General features: G+C 34.5%; 1 protein-coding gene across 4 annotated transcripts in view; it reads right to left on the bottom strand.

Annotated features, from left to right (window-relative positions):
• Nucleotides 1–19,935, bottom strand: part of LOC106875939 (GTPase-activating protein and VPS9 domain-containing protein 1) — a 93,545-nt gene that overhangs the window by 15,006 nt on the left and 58,604 nt on the right. Inside the window, exons 5-14 of one of the 4 annotated variants that reach the window (XM_052965593.2) lie at nucleotides 19,132–19,295; nucleotides 17,183–17,315; nucleotides 15,786–16,061; nucleotides 14,171–14,313; nucleotides 13,937–14,041; nucleotides 11,197–11,293; nucleotides 8,515–9,533; nucleotides 3,954–3,983; nucleotides 2,770–2,842; nucleotides 1,071–1,115 (exon numbers count right to left, since the gene is read on the bottom strand). In XM_052965593.2, the coding sequence (XP_052821553.1) occupies nucleotides 1,071–1,115; nucleotides 2,770–2,842; nucleotides 3,954–3,983; nucleotides 8,515–9,533; nucleotides 11,197–11,293; nucleotides 13,937–14,041; nucleotides 14,171–14,313; nucleotides 15,786–16,061; nucleotides 17,183–17,315; nucleotides 19,132–19,295 (2,085 nt within the window). The remainder of the gene's footprint in view (nucleotides 1–1,070; nucleotides 1,116–2,769; nucleotides 2,843–3,953; nucleotides 3,984–8,514; nucleotides 9,534–11,196; nucleotides 11,294–13,936; nucleotides 14,042–14,170; nucleotides 14,314–15,785; nucleotides 16,062–17,182; nucleotides 17,316–19,131; nucleotides 19,296–19,935) is intronic. The other 3 variants (XM_052965594.2, XM_052965595.2, XM_052965596.2) reach the window with 3 other exon arrangements.

Raw genomic sequence — 19,935 nt, 5'->3', positions numbered from 1 at the left:
AGCAAATATGAAAAGGGTGATGATTTTCAGATAACTTTTTTTATCTATATTTAAAATTGTATCTTAGTGACATAATCTTACATATCAAAATCTAACTTGAAAATTGCAAAGATAAATAGCATGCAATATATATATATATATATATATATATATATATATATATATACGTTACCAGTGTCGCCTTCCTGGCACTTGTGCCGGTGGCATGTGAAAAGACATTCGAGCGAGGTCGTTGCCAGTGCCACTGGACTGGCTCCTGTGCAGGTGACATAAAATACACCACTTTGAGCTTGGCCGTTGCCAGTACCGCCTGACTGGCCTTCGTGCCAGTGGCATGTAAAAGCACCCACTACACTTTCGGAGTGGTTGGCGTTAGGAAGGGCATCCAGCTGTAGAAACTCTGCCAAATCAGATTGGAGCCTGGCGTAGCCATCTGGTTCGCCAGTCCTCAGTCAAATCGTCCAACCCATGCTAGCATGGAAAGCGGATGTTAAACGATGATGATGGTGATATGCTATAATGTAAATACATGCACATTTCTTTTCACCGATTCTCATGGCTCTCTGTCATCATCCAATTCCATTATTATGAATTTGGAGCTTGAGTCATAATGAATCTTTCATTAGCTGATTACACAACCATGAGTGCTGCCCATATGGATGTGTTGCAGTTACTCTCTTGATAGAACTTGGTGATCCTGACCATTGATCTTCTATGATCCCTCGACTCAGCATCAATCTAAGAAGCACTGGTGGCTCAGCTGAGCTCTTCTGCTATCTTTTCACAATCCACCATGCTGTAGTCCCATGCCTTTGCTGCATGGTAAGGTGGCTGGCACTGATATTCCACTGAAATATATATATATATATATCTTTAAGCCTGCTTATCTTGCTTAAGACTAAATTCTGGAAGTGGATTGACACTTATCATCAATTAGAATTATTGAAAAGCAAGCAGCAGTGTTACAAGCCTTGTCTTTAGACAAGACTCATGACCCTACTTGTCTTTCTAAACAATTATGACGTAAGACATACATAGGAGATCAGCATTTTCCATATAATGTTACTTACCCGAGAACAAATCATCTCTGTCACTCTTTCCTCTCTTTTTCATACCTGAAATGTGAAACATAATTCACCGATTAGATGTGAAACTTCAAGCACACAGTTAGTTATCTTGTCACAGGACAAAGTATAACATTTGGAAAGATTTATAAGATAACACTAGCTGAATGATAACTAAGTTATTTTACTAAATTCTTTGTTATATTTAAAGTAATTAAAAGAAATACAGAGCATCTCAATATAATACAGTAACGAAAGGGTTAATGTCAAAAATAATCCTCCCTTTTGCCAAAGTTTTCTTTCAACTATCCACACTGCCTTCAGTGCTCAAATGCTAAAAGGTGGTACTCTTGTGGTTAAGTAACAAAGGTTTAACCTTGATCGCTCCAGTTTTCTCTGTTATGTTACAGAGTAAACATGGCCACTCCACTGGTAGTGTGCACCAAAGAAGAACAGAGATCAGTGATTTGAATTCTTGGGTCTGAAAGTGTGTCAGGGGCTGAAATTCATTGAAAACTTTCAGTTCAATACAGGAATGCTGCTCTACTGCAAAGAAGTGTGTATGTGTGGAATGAGAAGTTTAAAAATGATCAGACATCCTTGCCATTCCTGGATGTCTGCTATGAAATTGTTGCAATACACCTTTTCGTAATGTAGTTAGAACCATCACTCTTTGGGTATACATCAGAATATCATCGCAAATTGAAAAACCACTGGCATCTGAATTTTTATTGTTTATTTTTGAAAGCTTCTTTTATTTTCATAATATACTCATCACCTATCAGCTTTCATTCTTATATCCTGTGCTGTCTCTGATAGTTCTTGGATAATGTTCATCATAACACTTTTAATTTCACTTTCTACCTGCAGTGATATCATTATGGATAAATGAACACACTGCAACAGTGTAATTATTATTAATATAATCGAAACAAACGGTAGTAACCACAATGGAACGTAACAACAATCCTTTAAGAACCAACAATCCAACACACTAGCTCAAACTGTAAACTTTGAACTCCAGCTTTGAACTATCAACACACAAACTGTGGAACTAGCATGAACTACCTCACTAACACAGACCACTGCTATTTATATGCAGTGGTCCAGTCCATTCTTGCCAGAGGGCGCTGTACTCTTGCACAAGAGTGACAGGTGAAATGGATGGTGATGTTTAGCTGCATGCTTTTATGATCAGAGTTCAAATCCTGCTGAATCTGATTTCAACTTCATTTTTCCAGTGTTGACAATAAGCACCACCAGTTAAGTACATACTGGAGGTGATCTGCTCAGCTATATGTGTCTTTCATTTTTGAAGTTTTATGTCTATATAAGATATCAATAATACAGTACATCTGCTACCTATAGGAAGATAAGATGTTACCTCTCTCCATAGTGTCTATTTGTAGTTATTGTATCTAGTTGCAAATTATATTGTCAAAGTAAGGAACAGAATGATTTATGTCTGCTTTGGTTTATACCAAAAGAGATGGAAATATATTCTGATAAAATTTAATGAATATTCTAGTGTTGCTCCAAACCCATCAATGCTCTGCTCAAAATAAAATTGAAATAAGATCCTTTCAAATCTCCTTATGTCAACTCAGTAAAGTTGTAAATGAACGTTAAACTTGGCATAAAGTGGCAGGTATTTGTAGGGAGAGAGAGACATGCCAGGGGGGGGGGGGAAGGGAGAGTAACCTACCTTTATTTATTTTTTCTTTAAAAGACTTGAAGAAACCTTTCTTTTTCTCCCCTTTAAAATCACCATCAAAATCCTGCAAGTATATCCAACAGAGCTACCTTCAAGTATCACAAACACACAGCTGTGTATATGTATGTGTAGTGCATATGTATGTATGTATGTATATATATATATATATATATATATATATATATATATATATATATATATATATAGACAACGAGGTGACTAATACGTGTTTAATATACACAATGTAACAGTGCATTTAGAAACATCAGACAACAGATGACATGCAATAAGGTACAGTTTCACACAGAGTAAAAATTAACTGTAAAACAAAAATCAAAATTTTAAAATTATTCATCAAAATCAAAACAAGCAAACTGCAGTTACTGAGACAAAAGCCTCTCTTTTTATGCATCCAATCATAGAAAGTAAATAAAAGCACAAGAACATACATTAATAACCCATTCGAAAATTGCTAGTAGGCTTTCTTTCAGTCAAGAAATTTAATCAAGTAAATAATGCAATTTGTTCATTAAATAGTAGGATTTATCCAACTTTATAATGAATTTGGTGTGTGTGTGGGTGTGAATAATGGGAAAACACATAACAGCTAACCAGCTTACAAAAGCTCTATCACCAATTAAGAAACATTCATTCTTTAGGCATTTTAATAGCTAAGACAAACTCAATCACTGTTAAATAAATATAATATTGTTGTAAAAATCTATCTTATTATGAGGAGACCTTCAAATAAAAGCAGTAGGGTAGCAATATAACAGTATAACAGCTTTGAAGTAAACTACATTATGATACAGGCAACATTTTAGAAACATTAGCAATAATTTTGATCAATAAAATACAATTTCAAATTTCAACCAGATTATAACTTCTAAGTGTCAAAATGTATCTGGGGAAAATTTGAAACTTCATTATTTTTTTATATTATAGAAACTTATCTGGTACGCAACATAACACTGACGTCTTAAGGCATGTTTTCTAAATATGATCCTTTACAATAAGAAACAATTATTTAATACAACCTAAACAAACAAAGCAACTAAGACATCAGTGTATTGTCATGCAGACAAACATTAAAGCAGATAGCTACAAAAAAGATGCTTTTGGCCTACAATATTTCTAATTGATGAAGGAATTATAAGTTTTAACACAAATCTTACCAATATAGCACTACACAGCTCAGACATAACCTTCAATAAATCCAAAGATAACCACATTAAACTGGCTTTATACGAAGAGATATTTTCCAGAAAATGTTTCAATAAAAGCATTTATCATACAGTGACTAAGTATGTTTGTGAGTATCGTATATCTAGAGAGAAAGAAAATGTTATTTGTTTTTTCTTTTTCTACACAAAATATAACCCTCCCCAACTTTTTTATAATACAATATTTTAACTGGTTTCAAAAGCATACTCCACAATTTTCACATAAGCAAAAATATCAAAACATACATAAAATTTAAAAAATAACTTTAAAAAAACTTTGCATAAAACTTTGAAAAGCAAAAAGCATGTAAGCAGTTAAATGAAAAAAAAAAAAAAAATACATATTAACACACTTAAAACATTTATATGTAAGCACACACATGCATACATATGCATACACATGCACAAAATCTATAACAGTAGTTGGTGCACACATGAATATAAGTCTACATTATATATATATATTTCTTAATCAACTAATGATTTCATTAAGTTGACAGATCTTGTAGGTATTACTAACTAATATTACAAACTGATACTAGTTTACTGAGTATTCCTAAAAGACAATCTATTGAAAGCCACTGAGCAATTCTGCATATTGAGACAGGATCTGAACCAGGTTGCATCTGGCAGTAGCTAGGGATTGATGAGCCAATAAACAAGTTTGGAAAGAATGACTAGGACCGCATAAGTAAAAAGCCATATCATGAAACATGATTAAGTTTATATAACCAAACAAGAAGTTGATTGTAGGAGATTGTAATTAATGTTTTGCACTATAAAGGTAAGGGTCATAAAGTCTTCTGAATTACAAAATATTTCATTTGCATGAACCAGATGTTATTTGTAAGTAAATGTGCCAGAAATGAGGCAGGTGTGTTTGCCTTAAGGTAACTTTCAAAAGAAAAGGAAATGCTGCTACAGTAGGCTACTGAATGAGAATTAGCCCAAGTGAAAGATGTAGAGAAGACATTTATTGAGATTACTTGCAGCATAGATAGTAATGCTATTAAAAAGATGAAAATGGGGAAAGCAACAGGAACCCCAGGGATAGATGCTGGGATAGAAAGTATCAGGCTGTATTGATCACATAATAGTCCTCAACTTAGACAAGTTTTTGTTTAGCCCAAGGTCATCCTATCAAGCAGGCTTATGATTGAAAGCATTTCAGCCTTGACTGTTACTCTTTTTAAAAGAATCTAGGACTACATTAAATACCATCTTTTCTTTTCCTAAGATGAGAGGGTTAATTTAAAGAAGATTTGGCCATTATTTCTCACAGTTCTAGAGACAATGGAGAGGATCCCCTTTTGTTATTCGTATTCCTTAATTAGCTATCAGTTAGTGCAGAGAGGTGCTATTTTCAATGATCAACAAGGCAGTATTATTGTAAGTTGTTACAAGAGAAAGTGGGTGTTATACTGAAGAGCAGCAACTACAGAAGTTGCAAACAGATAGACCAAATCTTGAAAGAAGCTGAGAAAGACTCAGCAAAATTAATATGGAATAGGGTGGACTTGGATATGATGTAGCTTGTGTTTGGATATAAGAGGATGCATACCATAATTCATGTGAGACAACAGTAAGTTCTTAGCTTAGAAAAAGTCAGTTTACTTCACAGTCTTCAATTTGGGAAAAATCTTTGGCAGAGTCCCACATTTTGTAGTCTGCTGACTACAATGAAAATCAAATGAAGGTGAATGACCTGTGAGAGTCATATGAACCAAATTAAAATTAGCAGTGAGTAAACTCTCTTCAGCCTTTAACTGTTTACTGCTGTTGTTATTGAGAATATAGCATGAGTTCAGAGCTGAATGACCAAAGGAAGCATAGAAAAAATTTCAAATTGGGTAGAATGATTCAGGGAACAAAAATCTCATTTTCAACTAGTCAGAAACCAAAGTACTAGTAAGTAAAAGACACCAGTGCCCTCTGGGAAGTGGCCTTACTCAATACGTATGAAACCAGAAGGCAGGTACTCAATATAGAGTACTCAATGCAAACAATGGTTATACAAAAGATGTTGTGTGTTCTCTGGTAAGTTGACAGGGGATCACATTTCAAATGTGCCTAAATGTACTGGAATATTTGAAGTATGTGGCCAGATCAGTCAATTCATAAAATGTTGTTGATAGTTTCTGTTCCCTAGGACACCTTACTAATGTTAGAAATTGTTGCGATATAGTGAGAAAAGACAAGAAAAAAGTGGTAGAAGCTCAAGAAATTTTTATCTTTGTTGGTAAAAGCATGTGTTTTTTCTATCGAAAAGTAGATTGTATGAGACACATGTAAGAAAAGCATGGAGCACAACTGAGTTACAACAGCAGTAGGGCAGTAAAGATACTGTAAGCAGAAGACATGGGTGCATTGATATGGCTATTTATTGCAAATAGACAACAAATGCTCAGTGAACAAGTGATATATCTTTAGTGTTAGATCTGGTCCAGGTGAGTAATTTAAGCAAATGGGACTTGTTCAGTTCAAATTACAAAGGAAATATTCACTCAATGCTTATTTATTGAGCTAAAGATGTACAATATTCCTCTATATATGTATTTGTAGTCTGTGCTCTTCCTTTTACAAATGTTTGTTAACCTTGCTTTCAAAAGTGGAAATGCATGCAAAAGAATAAAAAAATTTAAGCAAAGAGCAGAGTTTAAAAAAAAATAATATTCAGTGAAACATATAGTGTAATAGTGCGAAACATTTTGCATTAGCCACATGTTGTTTGATGCCAAAATTTTAATGAAGTTACTTAAACATGAAACAAAATTGATATTTTGTGAAAAAGGAGAGATAATGATAACCATGCTTGAGATCTGAGAGATAACAATTTTAAAATGTGAAATAGATGTTTAAAAATTAAAAAGAGAGGGAAGAAATCCTGAAAGCAGAAATAAAAAAGGCCAGCAATAGCTTAAAAAATTTATTAGAGAAAAATATATCCCTTAAAATATGTTCCCTAATTGAAGAAGACAATGTGGAATGTTGATGGATGCATTGAAAGAGGACAATGACAATGCACAATGATAAGACATAGCTATTAGTAGAGAAATAAATTAGAAAATAACTTAAATGGAAAATAGAAGAAAGCTAAAAAATAAATCAGAAACAAGAGAAAAGTGGGGGAAAAAACCTAACTAGAAAGAGTGAAGAGAAATTGAATAAAAAATACACTGCTAACAACATAATCCTGATAAAAATCAAAACAACATAAAGAAAGATACTTTGTTGCATGACCTATAGATCAATACTAAACTAAGTACCATTGCAGCAACTAACAGAGCAGGTACAGATTTGATATTAAACAAGAGTGATGAAACACCTAAATAAATCTTGGTATAATGGTAGAAGAGGATATAAGTCACTAAAAATGACATGACCATAAACAGATTATTTTCTTCTGGAGGATACCAAGTAAAAAAAAAAGAATATTTTAAAATAAATAAATAAATAAATAAATATGAAGGCTATAAAAGCTACGAATTATTGCCTGGCTTATGAAATAAGATGAAGACATGTTGCCTTGAGGTTAAGGTAGTGGGTGCATTTCTCAGATTAGGCAGTGCACAACCATTTCATTTTACAATGTTCCATTTCACACAGCTGAAAATGAGTACCAGCAGGAGCTGGGGGCAAATCTACAATGGATTGGCAGATCACTCAGAAGAAGTTTTATACTCTCAGTGGCCTACATTCCTTGGAAAATCAGATAAGTCTGTAGGCTTGAGGTACATTTTATTTATATTTTTTTAAATGAGAATGAAGGTACAGAAAACAAAACATCTAAAGGAGTTGAAAGAGAGAGGAGATGATCATGAATCATGTGACAGGCAATGCAAGTGAGAAAAGTAGGCTGGGTTCAGATGAGTTATGAGAATAGAAGAAAACGGAAAGATTTCAAGAGAAACCACTGAGCAGTGCAGAAAGTAATGAGCTACTGATATCAATGAAACAAAGAGAGAGAGAGAGAGAGAACATTTTTTCAATACTAGCAAGCAGTAGCAATGTAAAATAACGTATGATTACATTTTCCCTCAGAAAACAAATAAAGCTAGCTTTTGGCCCATTTAACAGCATAACATAAAAAAATAAAGATTTGCAAAGCCAAAGAAACAATTATTAAATTACAACAGATAAGAAAAAGAAAAACATAATTAAAAATTAAATATTCTAACTTAAAGCTATTCATTCTGATAATATTCTATCCATCAAATGGTAAACTAGTAATGTAATGTGGGACAAAGAACCCAATAATACTCATAAAATGAATTAACACTGACCTTTGCTTCAAGGCAAAATGAACAAAAATTCATTTCAGTGTCTTTAGGGAAAATGCTTAAGGGATATATATATATATATATATATATACACACACACATATATATATATAGATAGATAAAAACACATCTGTTAAAATAACAGTATTCATGGCAGGCAGTGCACAAAAGTCTGAATACTAGGATTATAAATATATGTTCCCTTAAAACAGAGGTAAAAGTGAAAAGTTTACCTGGTCTATGTCCAGTGGATTTTTCGTTGAGAAATTATGGGAACCTCTTAAAGAAAAAGGTGTAGCAATATCTACTCTCTTGCTTGATTGAGTATGATTTGATGCAAGAACAGTAGCTGGCTCAGTATTGCCTTCATGGCTTGATGTCTGTTGCATACTCTCAACTGGAGTAAACACCTCATCAATCAACTGAGAACTCCAAGTAGCAACTGAGTTTTCTGGTAAAGAGGTTCCAGCTACATCAGCATTAAAACTGGGGGCTATAGCTCCAGTGCTGCTACTACTACTACCACCACTGTCTTCTTGATTGCTGTTGCTGCTAACAAGGGGATCAAACACACGCAAGGCAGCAGATAATCTTTGTTCATCTAGTCTGGAATTTTGTTGTTCTGATAACCTCAAATCAACCTCACATGTTGGGATTGAAGCTGATGTTGCTCCTCTAACAGGTGAAGGACTCATGTATTCATTTATTTTGCTGGGTTCACTTTGTGGAGAATCCATGATACCAGAATCTTTAGAAGTAGACAAACTCTCTAAAATATTATTGCTGTTTCTACAACTGTGTTCCTCTTCCCCAGGACTGTTAAAACCCAAATCAGATATATCAGAAGTCAGGATGGACTGAGAAACTGGCTTTAATGGTGTCGGATCATAAGCAGGAAAATTCTTATAAGTATTCTCTTGGAAAGGATGTATGAATCTTGATTTAGAATGATGATCCAATGCTGAAAGCATAGCAGTAACCTTTCCTTGTGCTTGCTTAAACGTGGCTGAGAGACGTTGTCTTGGCACGTTCAACAATTTAAAGCCATCTGGATTACCATCAGGACCAATATCAGCCAAGCCTGGTGTTACTGGACTTTTACTTGTTGGTGATTTCTTTAAAAAGTCTGCACTTTTACTTGCTTTGAATGTAACTCTGTCGGTCCCATGGGACCTTCGATGTCGGTGACTTGAAACACCACCAACAGCACCAAGACCTTCTAACTCTCTTTCTTCATCTGGACTTTCCCGACCTTAAAAAAAGCAACAGAAAAAATATTTTAAATATTTAACTAAATGGAAATTCCATTAAAATGCACATCAACTGTAAAGTAAATATAAGACACAAATAAATAGGTGATCATGATTATTTCTCAGAGCATACAGTTAGTAAAATTTGAAGTCTAATGCTTCTGTGCTATAGCAGTTAGATGAACTATCAATTCTAATAACTCCATATTACCATATATGTTATAAAGATCTAACAGACCTATATGACCCATTAATTAGGGAAAAGGAGTTAAATGAAATAAAATAAAATTGACAGTAGAAATTCTTTAAATGCATACATACATCATCATCATTTAACATTTGGTATGGGTTGGACAGTTTGACAGGATCCAACGGATCAGAGGACTGTGTCATACTCCAGAGTTTCTTAGTATGGTTTCTACAGCTGAATGTCTTTCCTAACACGAACCACATTACAGAGAGTACTGAGTACATACATACACCAGTCATTATCATTTTAATGTTCTCTTTTCCATGCTTATATAGGTCATATGAAATTCATTAATATATGCACAAGTATCCTCCACATTATTGAAGTGCTGTGTTCATGAAAATCTTACCTAAACATAAAGTACCATAACAAAAAACCTATTTTCCCTATTGGCTTTCATGTTACATAGAAGTCATATCAAAATAAATTTTGCATTACTAAATTTTCTTCTTTTTGACAAAATTCCACTATTTATATAGGATAGTTGCTTCTTTCCTAACAACTCCAGTTTGACATAGATCAAAGGAGCATATTTTTGATAAAATAAGGAACTCTCCAAGGATCTGATGATCCTATTCCTTCTCTGCAGCAGTAATCTCTTCCCTATTTCATTCAGTCACTTAAAGTTATATGCTAAAGGTTCAATTCTCTTTCTTTTCTTTTAAAAATTCCAAATCTATTTACAGATCTAGCAACCACTAACTAGTTTTTTCAGCTTCATTAATAAAGAAAAAAGTATCTACATACTCTCTAAGTAGAACCTAACTCCACTTTCCACAATAAACTGTCCTTATTCTATCACATAGCATCAAACTATATAATTCTACCATCACATCTATTATAACTACAATGGTCTCTGCTTATGTAAATTTGCTTATCCTCTGTCAAATTCACTTCATCATACTACTCTCACCTGCATCTTAGTTTATCATCAACACTACTAAACCTCACTTTTACATCCAATGACAAATAGTAATTGTTCATCTTAATGACTACTTTCCTCTAAAGTTCTTAGTTAATTAATAATTAGATGAAATAAACTGTAACTCACTACAATTTTTTTCTATCTAATTATTTCTTCCTGTACTTCAACAATGGCTCAAGGAACCAGGAGTATTCCACTTTAGTATGGACAACTAAATTCGAAATGACAAATCTAGAACACATATTGCATATTTTCAACAAATATATTCTGCACATTAAATGGAAAACCAGTTTACTGTTCTGATATTTCTTATTTCACTAATTCAACAATTTCTTATTAGTGGTGATGAAAACTGCACCAGCCAAAATATGGTTTGTTTTATCATAAAAATTTCTTCTAATGGACAATCATAAAAATTTGGTAAACTAAGGCTGAGGGCAGAGAACAGACCCAAATTTTAAGAAGAGTAAAATAATAAAAGGTTAATTACCTGAGGCTAATGGCGTTTGTTCATTCCTGTCTAGTGTACAGGAAGATTCTAGTTCATCTTGATTGAGGGACCTGTCAGTAACACTGTTCATATCATCCTAGGTTAAGAAGAAATTTATCTACTCAAGAAAGGAATGGAAAGCTAAGATAGGTAAGAATAGGTTAAAATGTTACAGTTAGTCAGTTTAGGTGTGTGAAAGCAAACCAAATATGTTGGAAACATTTTAATGAACTCCAGTAAAATGAAGATGGTTTTCTTAGCTGCAAGAAAAGAAATTTTTTAAAGATAAATTTAACCTGAGAAAATTGTAAAGGATTAGTGAGTTGTAATATAGTAGAGTCAAAGAATATGAGCTAAATTTGATAGCATCATACTGTGTAAGTATATTCTTGATATTAATTCTTAAGGGTTAGTTTTAATTCCTTTAAGACCTTAATTTTCAATGTTCTGTTAAATTACATGGTAAAAGTAAGAACATAATCCTATGTTCTTATTCAAATATTTCTGCATTCAAATGAATAAAACCTTGCAGAGTAATAAAAAAAAAGCTTAAGTAAAAAAGGACAAAAAATACAAAACCTAATAAACTTTAGAGAACCAACTAAATGCTACAGGAAAGAAAGGAAGAAGACAATTAATGTAAATGAAACAAATCGCCTTACTGGTTAGAAAGTGAAGAGAAAATTAATTATGTGCAAAGAAATGAAGTTAATAAACTGTTAGTATGAATACAGAAAAATAAGGGTAGGGAATGTTAAGACTATACGAAAGTAGGAAAGGAAAAATATAACAAAGCTAAAATAGATATATGTACAATTAAATTTAGTAGTATAACCATTTAATAGGGTTGACCTTTTGTCACTGGAAGGAAATAACCCAAATATTAAATTTCAAACCAAATGAAGGAAGTTGGGTAGAACAACCCAGAGTAGCTCTTTCTCAAAAGAGCAGTGACATAACTATCCATTAATAACATTAGCAATTTTACAAAAAAAATCTCTTTATATCTATTTAACTCCATACCAAAATTAACTGGATAAGCCTGCAGTATGGTGCCTCTCTTGCTGTTTTTTTTTCTTAAACAAACTAAATCAAATAAAATCTAATTAGGAATTAATTACTGAATTTGAGAATAAAGACAAGATCTAGACAGTTAAGTACTTTTGTAATGACTAACTGATTACAGTTGTCAGCTCAAAGGAACTTGAAATCTAGACATGTCTAATGACATATAAGCCTTGAGAAAAAAAAAAATGATTTAAAAAAAAAAAATTCAATAATAAATAAAAAATAAATACTTAGCAGATTGGGTTTAAGAAAATGAAATTTATTGAATTCTTTTTTTTTTTTCAAGAAATTCTAAAATTAGATTATTCAGAAAAGAAATAGTGTACAATTTCAGTATGTGGAAGTCTCTATGAAATTGTTCAGCGTGCTAAACGTAGCAGCCAAATTTCTTCAAACTACACCCTAACATCTTAAATATATGTATAATGGATAATGCAGCTCAGCAGAGAGACTAAGTCAGGGAAAAGATGAGATGGTTCATAGCTAGAATAGCTTCCGTCACAAGTCAGCTCAAAAATTTATTTTAAAATTAACACACATGCACACACACACAATCACTATCGTCATCTTTAATGTCCATTTTCCATGGGTTGGATAGTTTGACAGGAGCTGGCGAGGCTAGGAGCTACTGGATGCCCTTCGTAAAGCCAACCACTTTACAGAGTGGACTGGATGCTTTTTACATGGCATCATCACTAGTGCTTTTTATATGTCACCATCACCAGTGCTTTTTATGTGACACCATCACCAGTGCTTTTTATGTGGCACCAGCACCAATGCTTTTCCCATGGAACCAGCACCAGTGCCTTTTCCATGGCACTAGTGCCAGTACTTTTTCCATGGCACCATCACCAGTGCTGTTTCCATGGCACCATCAACAATGCTTTTTATGTGGCACCGTCACCAGTGCTTTTTATGTGGTACCAGCACCAGTGATTTTTATGTGGCACCAGCCCCAGTGCCCTTCATGGGCAAGCATTAACAAGGTGGTTTTAGGATATCAATTCTGTTCTGTTTTGTTGTGGTTGGTGGGTCATCATGAGAACAGCAATGTACCATATACCTCCATCCCTTGTCATCTCCTTTGTAAGGCTCAACATTTTGAGATCAGCCTCCTATACTTCATCCCATGTCTTCCTGGGTCTCTCACTTCCATACACTTTAAGTAACTGCCCTCATCCATATACATCACATGACCAAACCAATGCAGTCTTTTCTCTTGCACAATATATATATATATATATATATATATATATATATATATATATATATATATATATATATATATATATATATATATATATATATATGTATGTATGTATACACACACACGGTTTTGAATTGACTATTGAATAAAAAGGGAATATAATTCAAAGAGGAGGTATTGTTTTATACATATGTTTACAAACATCTATATCTCACAAACCCAGATACCATAATACATCAGGAGTAAAACAGAAAAGGAGATGCTCTATTACAGGCTTATCAGCAACTCTGAGTATGGACAACAATTTCAGAAAGTGATTATATATGTCAGTCAGTCAGTAATATAAAAAGGCATTTGATTATATTTTTCTTCAGAATGTATATAAATTGTGTAAAAAAAAGTAAACATAAGCAGTAAAACAGGAAACGAATACATATATATATAACAGAAGATAACTATATTTACCTGTTCTATTTCTTGAATCAACTCAGCCTGTTTTTCTTCAGTGTCACTAGCTAAAACATCAGTACTCCAGGCATCACTTGCTGTTTCTGAGACTTCAGACACAGGCTAAATTACAAAAATTAGGTGGAAGAGTCTTCAACAGTGTAAATTATTTTAGAATATAAAAATTTGCAAAACAAAATCCAAAATAAAAACGTGAAGCTACAAATATCACGTAACAAAGAAAGTACTAACCTCAGCAACTCCAAGCAAATTTTGTCGAACCATTTCTTCTGTAACCTCTTCCAAGCGCTCTAGTTGGTTCTGGTCTGGACCTTCAGAATCACTAGCCAGTACATCAGTACTCCATGTGTCACTAACAGTGGATTTGGTTTCGTCTACAGTAAATATTAATCAATAATGATTAGTCAAAATGTATTTAACACTGTATTTATTTCCAATAACAAAAGATCACTCAATGTAGTGTAGTGCTGTGTACTCTGGAATACAGCACTCAGAATCAGAAATAATCAGAAAAACTAAAAAGAAGAGGGCTGCACAGTAGGTCCTGATTCTGTTATGTGCTTTCACTCCACCCAACAGTAATTGTGGATGTTATGTCAATGTTGGCCTAATAAGTCACTTCAGGACCTACAAAGAGTAAAGCAGTTACTCTGGAAGAAGAATATCATATACTGTTAGACAAATAGAAAACCAAAATTAAAATTAAATGTTTAATGAGTAGGAGTAAATTAATGCTGAAGTTTCATTTCATTGAAACAAAACAAACTAATTTTCATAAGAAATCTAGCCCATTAGCAATGGTTGAAGGCAACTAAATAATTACATCTCTATGGATAATCTATATTAATAAATGCGAAATTCTGTCTGTCCAAGACCCCTGTATCTCAGTCTACATTTGATTTGTTGTTGTTGGCACTCTGTCGCTTAGGACGTCGAGGGTTCCAGTTGATCCGATCAATGGAACAGCCTGCTCGTGAAATTAACGTGCAAGTGGCTGAGCACTCCACATACACATGTACCCTTAACGTAGTTCTCGGGGATATTCAGTGTGACACAATGTGACAAGGTTGACCCTTTGAATTACAGGCACAACAGAAACAGGAAGTAAGAGAAAGTTGTGGTGGAAGAGTACAGCAGGGTTCGCCACCATCCCCTGCGGGAGCCTCGTGGAGCTTTAGGTGTTTTCACTAAATAAACACTTACAACGCCCGGTCCGGGAATCGAAACCGCGATCCTATGACCACGAGTCCGCTGTCCTAACCACTGAGCCATTGCGCCTCCACACATTTGATTTATATAGACATACTATACCTTTTTGGAATCAGAATGATCCTGGGATTGAAAATCTACCCTTCATTTGTTTCTTGAACATCTAGCATTTGGATTTGATTTAAAAGCATTTGGGTTGCTATTTCTAGCAGGTAAAGCTTTGCTGATTCACACCATCTTGGCTGGTGTTTGTTAGATGACGTCAGAGAACGAGGGGGAAATAATGACATTCACCTTGTTAATTTTACGTCAAGATAAGAACTTTGGGACAAATTGGCCAACAGTTGGAATTAAACTTTGGACTGGAGCAACAGAATGATCGCATTACAGAATTAATTCTCAACCCTCCTTAACCTCTGATCAAACACCAACGGGGCATGTAGTCATTATAAACTATAAACCTACCTTTTTACAGAGAGATATTCTATTTGCTTTTGTTTACCTAACTAAATAGTTACTTATCTTACTTCATCATAATAGATAATGCTTGGAAGTCCATTCTGTAATGAAATAATCCCAGCAAGAATATCAATTTATCTAATTATATCAACAAAGATATATTAAAATGTATACATACTCTCTAATTCAGATTTGATTTCAAATTTGCCAAATCTCTCAGTAACATCTTCTCGGTTTTGTTTCTGGACAGTCTCTGGTAGATCAGGTGCTCGTCTTTCTTCAACACTTTCTGCTTGAGAGAGGGGTGTGTCTCTCCCGCTAACATTGGGCGTCCCTCGCCCACTTACATTTGCAGAAATCATATCAGAAAAATTGTCATTGTCATTCTCTAAAGAACCTACTGAATGACTTGATGCCACTTCAGAAATAGCCTCTTGAATATCACTAGTGTTACCTAAAAGAAAAAAGTCAGGAAAAAAAAATGGGTAAATATTCCTACAGATTTTTTAAAATTTTCTTACAATATAATTTGCTGAAATGAAATAAAAAAGAATGAGAATATGTAGCTGTTACTCATCATCATCATCATCATTTAATGTCCATTGTCCATGCTGGCATGGGTTGGACAGTTTGACTGGGCTGGTACACTGGAAGGCTGCACCAGACTCCAGTCTGATTTGGCATGGTTTTCTATGGCTGGATGCCCTTCCTAACGCCAACTGCTCTGAGAGTGTAATGGGTGCTTTTACAAGCCATTTGTGTGACACAAGGGTGCATTTACATGCCACTGGTATGGGTACCAATTAGCGTGACACCAATATCTGCCACAACTGCGATTTTGCTCAGCTTGATGGGTTTTCTTCTCAAGCACAACATAATGTCAAAGGTCTTGTCATTGCCTCTGTGAGGCTCAACGAACGAAAGGAACTCAGCCACCTTGCCTCTATGAAGCCCAACCCTCGAAAGGAACTCAACCACTTTGCCTCTGTGAAGCCCAACGCTCGAGACAAACTCAGCCCTTTTGCCTCTGTGCCTCCATGAGGCCCAACACTTGAAAGGAACTAAGCCACTTTGCCTCTGTAAAATCCTAGTTCTTTTTATAACAGATACTATCTGTGTATAACTTGTGCATCTAGAAAACTTGATGGTTATTTACAAATAAACTATAGTTAAAATAAACTGTAGTTTGGCCATTTTAGTTATAGATTGGATTATGAAGGAAACTACGATGGAAAGCCAAACAGGCATTGAATGGACAGATGCAGAAGCTCTAGAAGATCTCGACTTTGCAGATGATATAGCGCTACTTTCACAAACATATAGCCAAATGCAAAATAAAACGTCAAAATTAGAAGCAATAGCTGCCAAACTAGGATTGAAAGTCAACTGCGACAAATCAAAAATTATGCGCGTTAATGAAGAAAACAGCGAATGTATTAAACTAGAAAATGGTGAACTAGAGGATGCAGCAGCTTATATTAGGTGGAGGTTTATAGAAGCAGCAGTAATCCAAACTGTTTATTTTCTGACTCCCTCACACAGGCATACAAATAATTCAATAAACAAGTTGTTTACCAATTGATTCTTGATCCTGAGGAAATGAAAACCTAGTTCGTTTTTCATGTGTTTCTGCATTGTTGTCTTCATAGGTAGGAGAAGACTGGTAAGTTACTTTACGTCGGCAACGCTCCTGCTCAGCAGATAAAACCTAGATTACAAAAATACACTTATTAGAACTGCAATTTCTATAATAATCAACTATCAAAAGTTTATAGTACTCAAAGAAATACTAAGGAATGAGATAATCTCACCTTCATAATTAATTTTAGTAGACTTTTAATTTGGAAAATAATTTTTTTGTTTTACATATTTATCTCCAATTTGTGTATCAACAGTTATAACAGCAGAAGATAATGAAATAATGAAATGAATACAGATTTAAAAGATAATCAGGTATAGTGAATTTAGATGATTAAAAATGTAATATATCAAATTTAGTTGAAATTATCAACCTGAGTTTCATATTGCTCTCTTTGTTGTATTAAACAACAAAGAGAGCAACACATAGTTATTAGCTAAAAAATTAACTCATTTAATCAATGCAAACTGAAAGGAAAACCCCACTGCCATTAATGCTAACACTGATGGTTATCATTAGCATAACCATAAGTTGATATTTATTTTGGTACGGACTGAAAAAATGAACAGTATCAAATCTTTCCATTTGGGTTCCTCACCATCCAACACTTCACTCATATCTTTCTTGATAAACAAAGATCGGCAACTAGTTCATATCAATTTTTCATCTATTATAATGAACCAGCAATACTTGTCACATCATCTCAAATACTACTCTTCTGTGCTTCTGATATGAAATTTCTGTTTCTATTTAGTATTTGGACAATTTACCTAACTAAAGCTGAACCTTTTTTTTTTTTATCTACTAGAATCTTTCATCTTTGATATTGAAATTTTAACATTTAGATTTAAAGTTAGATTCTTTTATTTGTAATCAATAATATTATAAGTCTATTTTAGCTTCCATTACCTAGGTGACAGTAAGTCAGTAGCAGGGGTGGATGCTCTGAGAGTGTAGCTGCTAGAATAAGAATAGCTTGGGCAAAGTTCAGAGAGCTCGTACCGCTGCTGGTGACAAAGGGCCTCTCACTCAGAGTAAAAGGTAAACTGTATGATGCATGTGTGCGAACAGCCATGCTACATGGTAGTGAAACATGGGCCGTGACTACTGAGAACATGCATAAGCTTGCAAGAAATGAAGCTAGTATGATCTGCTGGATGTGTATTGTCAGTGTGCATACACGACAGAGTGTAAGCACCCTGAGAGAAAAGTTGGACATAAGAAGCATCAGATGTGGTGTGCAAGAGAGACGACTACGCTGGTATGGTCATGTGTTGCGAATGAATGAGGACAGCTGTGTGAAAAAGTGTCACACTCTAGTAGTAGAGGGAACCTGTGGAAGAGGTAGACACAGGAAGATCCGGGATGAGGTGGTGAAGCACGACCTTTGAACCCTGGGCCTCATGGAAGCGATGACAAGTGACTGAGACTTTTGGAGATATGTTGTGCTTGAGAAGACCCGGCAAGACAAGTGGGACCATAACCATGGCCAATGCTAGTGCAGCATAACCGGCCCATTTAAGAGTACTCTTAATCATTGGGCAATAAACTGTCATTGCTGTGGCTGATGCTAGTACCGCCTGACTGGCACCTGTACCGGTGGCACATAAAAAGCACCATTCGAGCATGGTTAATGCCAGTACTGCCTGATTGGCCCACATGCTGGTGGCACATAAAAAGCACCCACTACACTCTCGGAGTGGTTGGTGTTAGGAAGGGCATCCAGCTGTAGAAACTCTGCCAGATCAGATTGGAGCCTGGTGCAGCCTTCTGGCTTGCCAGCCCTCAATCAAACCGTCCAACCCATACCAGCATGGAAAGTGGACATTAAACGATGATGATGATGATACAAAGCAATAAATAAAAGATATAAAAATGAGCTTACTTTACATTCTGGCAGCATTCCAGGACACTCACTGGTCACTCCCAAAGAAAAGACCAAGACATCTTCAAGTAAATCAGCACTGCCATCAACATGGCTTTGCTCTACATTAGCACTGCTTACAGTCACATCCTCAGGGTTGGTGAGAGACATTTTTTTCTTATGAGCTGCCAAAAGAAAGATTCTTGGTTTATACACAATGAAGATAAATAGCAAGAGTGATAAGTGATTAATTTCTGAGAAAAGTTCAATAAATGTAATATAGTGTCTTCAAAAAAAAAGATATTTGCTTTTGCTTTATTTAGATTCAACAGAAATGAAATTCTGAAATACAAAAATAATATACACAATAATAATATTCAGAATAACTGCTAATAAAATAAAAACAAAAGACAAAACAAAGATCATTATAAATATATCAGTTAAAACCAACAGATTTGTTACCATTATTGTCTCTTAAATTTACACACCATAGTAACATGATTGCTTCTTTTCCTGTCAGTTCACACATGAGATGAACAGTTTCCTTTCTTCTCACTATTACTGTGTGTTAAGCTTACATATCATACTAACACTGTTGCTTAATACTTCCTGTCCAGAATATTTTCTGTTTTGAACCATTTTGCCATCTTTATTTCCCCTTTCACTTTTTAACCTTCACATGGTCAAAATGATCATTAACCATGATAACCAAGTTATTTGTTCTTAAAACACACACACACACACACACACACACACACACACACACACACACACACACACAGGGACTTCACAACTGCATGAAAGTGTAACTGTTGTTTGCAAAAT

Source organism: Octopus bimaculoides, chromosome 2 (genome assembly GCF_046866305.1).
Source record: "Octopus bimaculoides isolate indiv1 chromosome 2, ASM4686630v1, whole genome shotgun sequence".
NCBI classification, from domain to species: domain Eukaryota; kingdom Metazoa; phylum Mollusca; class Cephalopoda; order Octopoda; family Octopodidae; genus Octopus; species Octopus bimaculoides.
The sequence above is the reverse complement of the archived record's forward strand: the minus strand, read 5'-3'. Positions and strand labels throughout refer to the sequence as shown.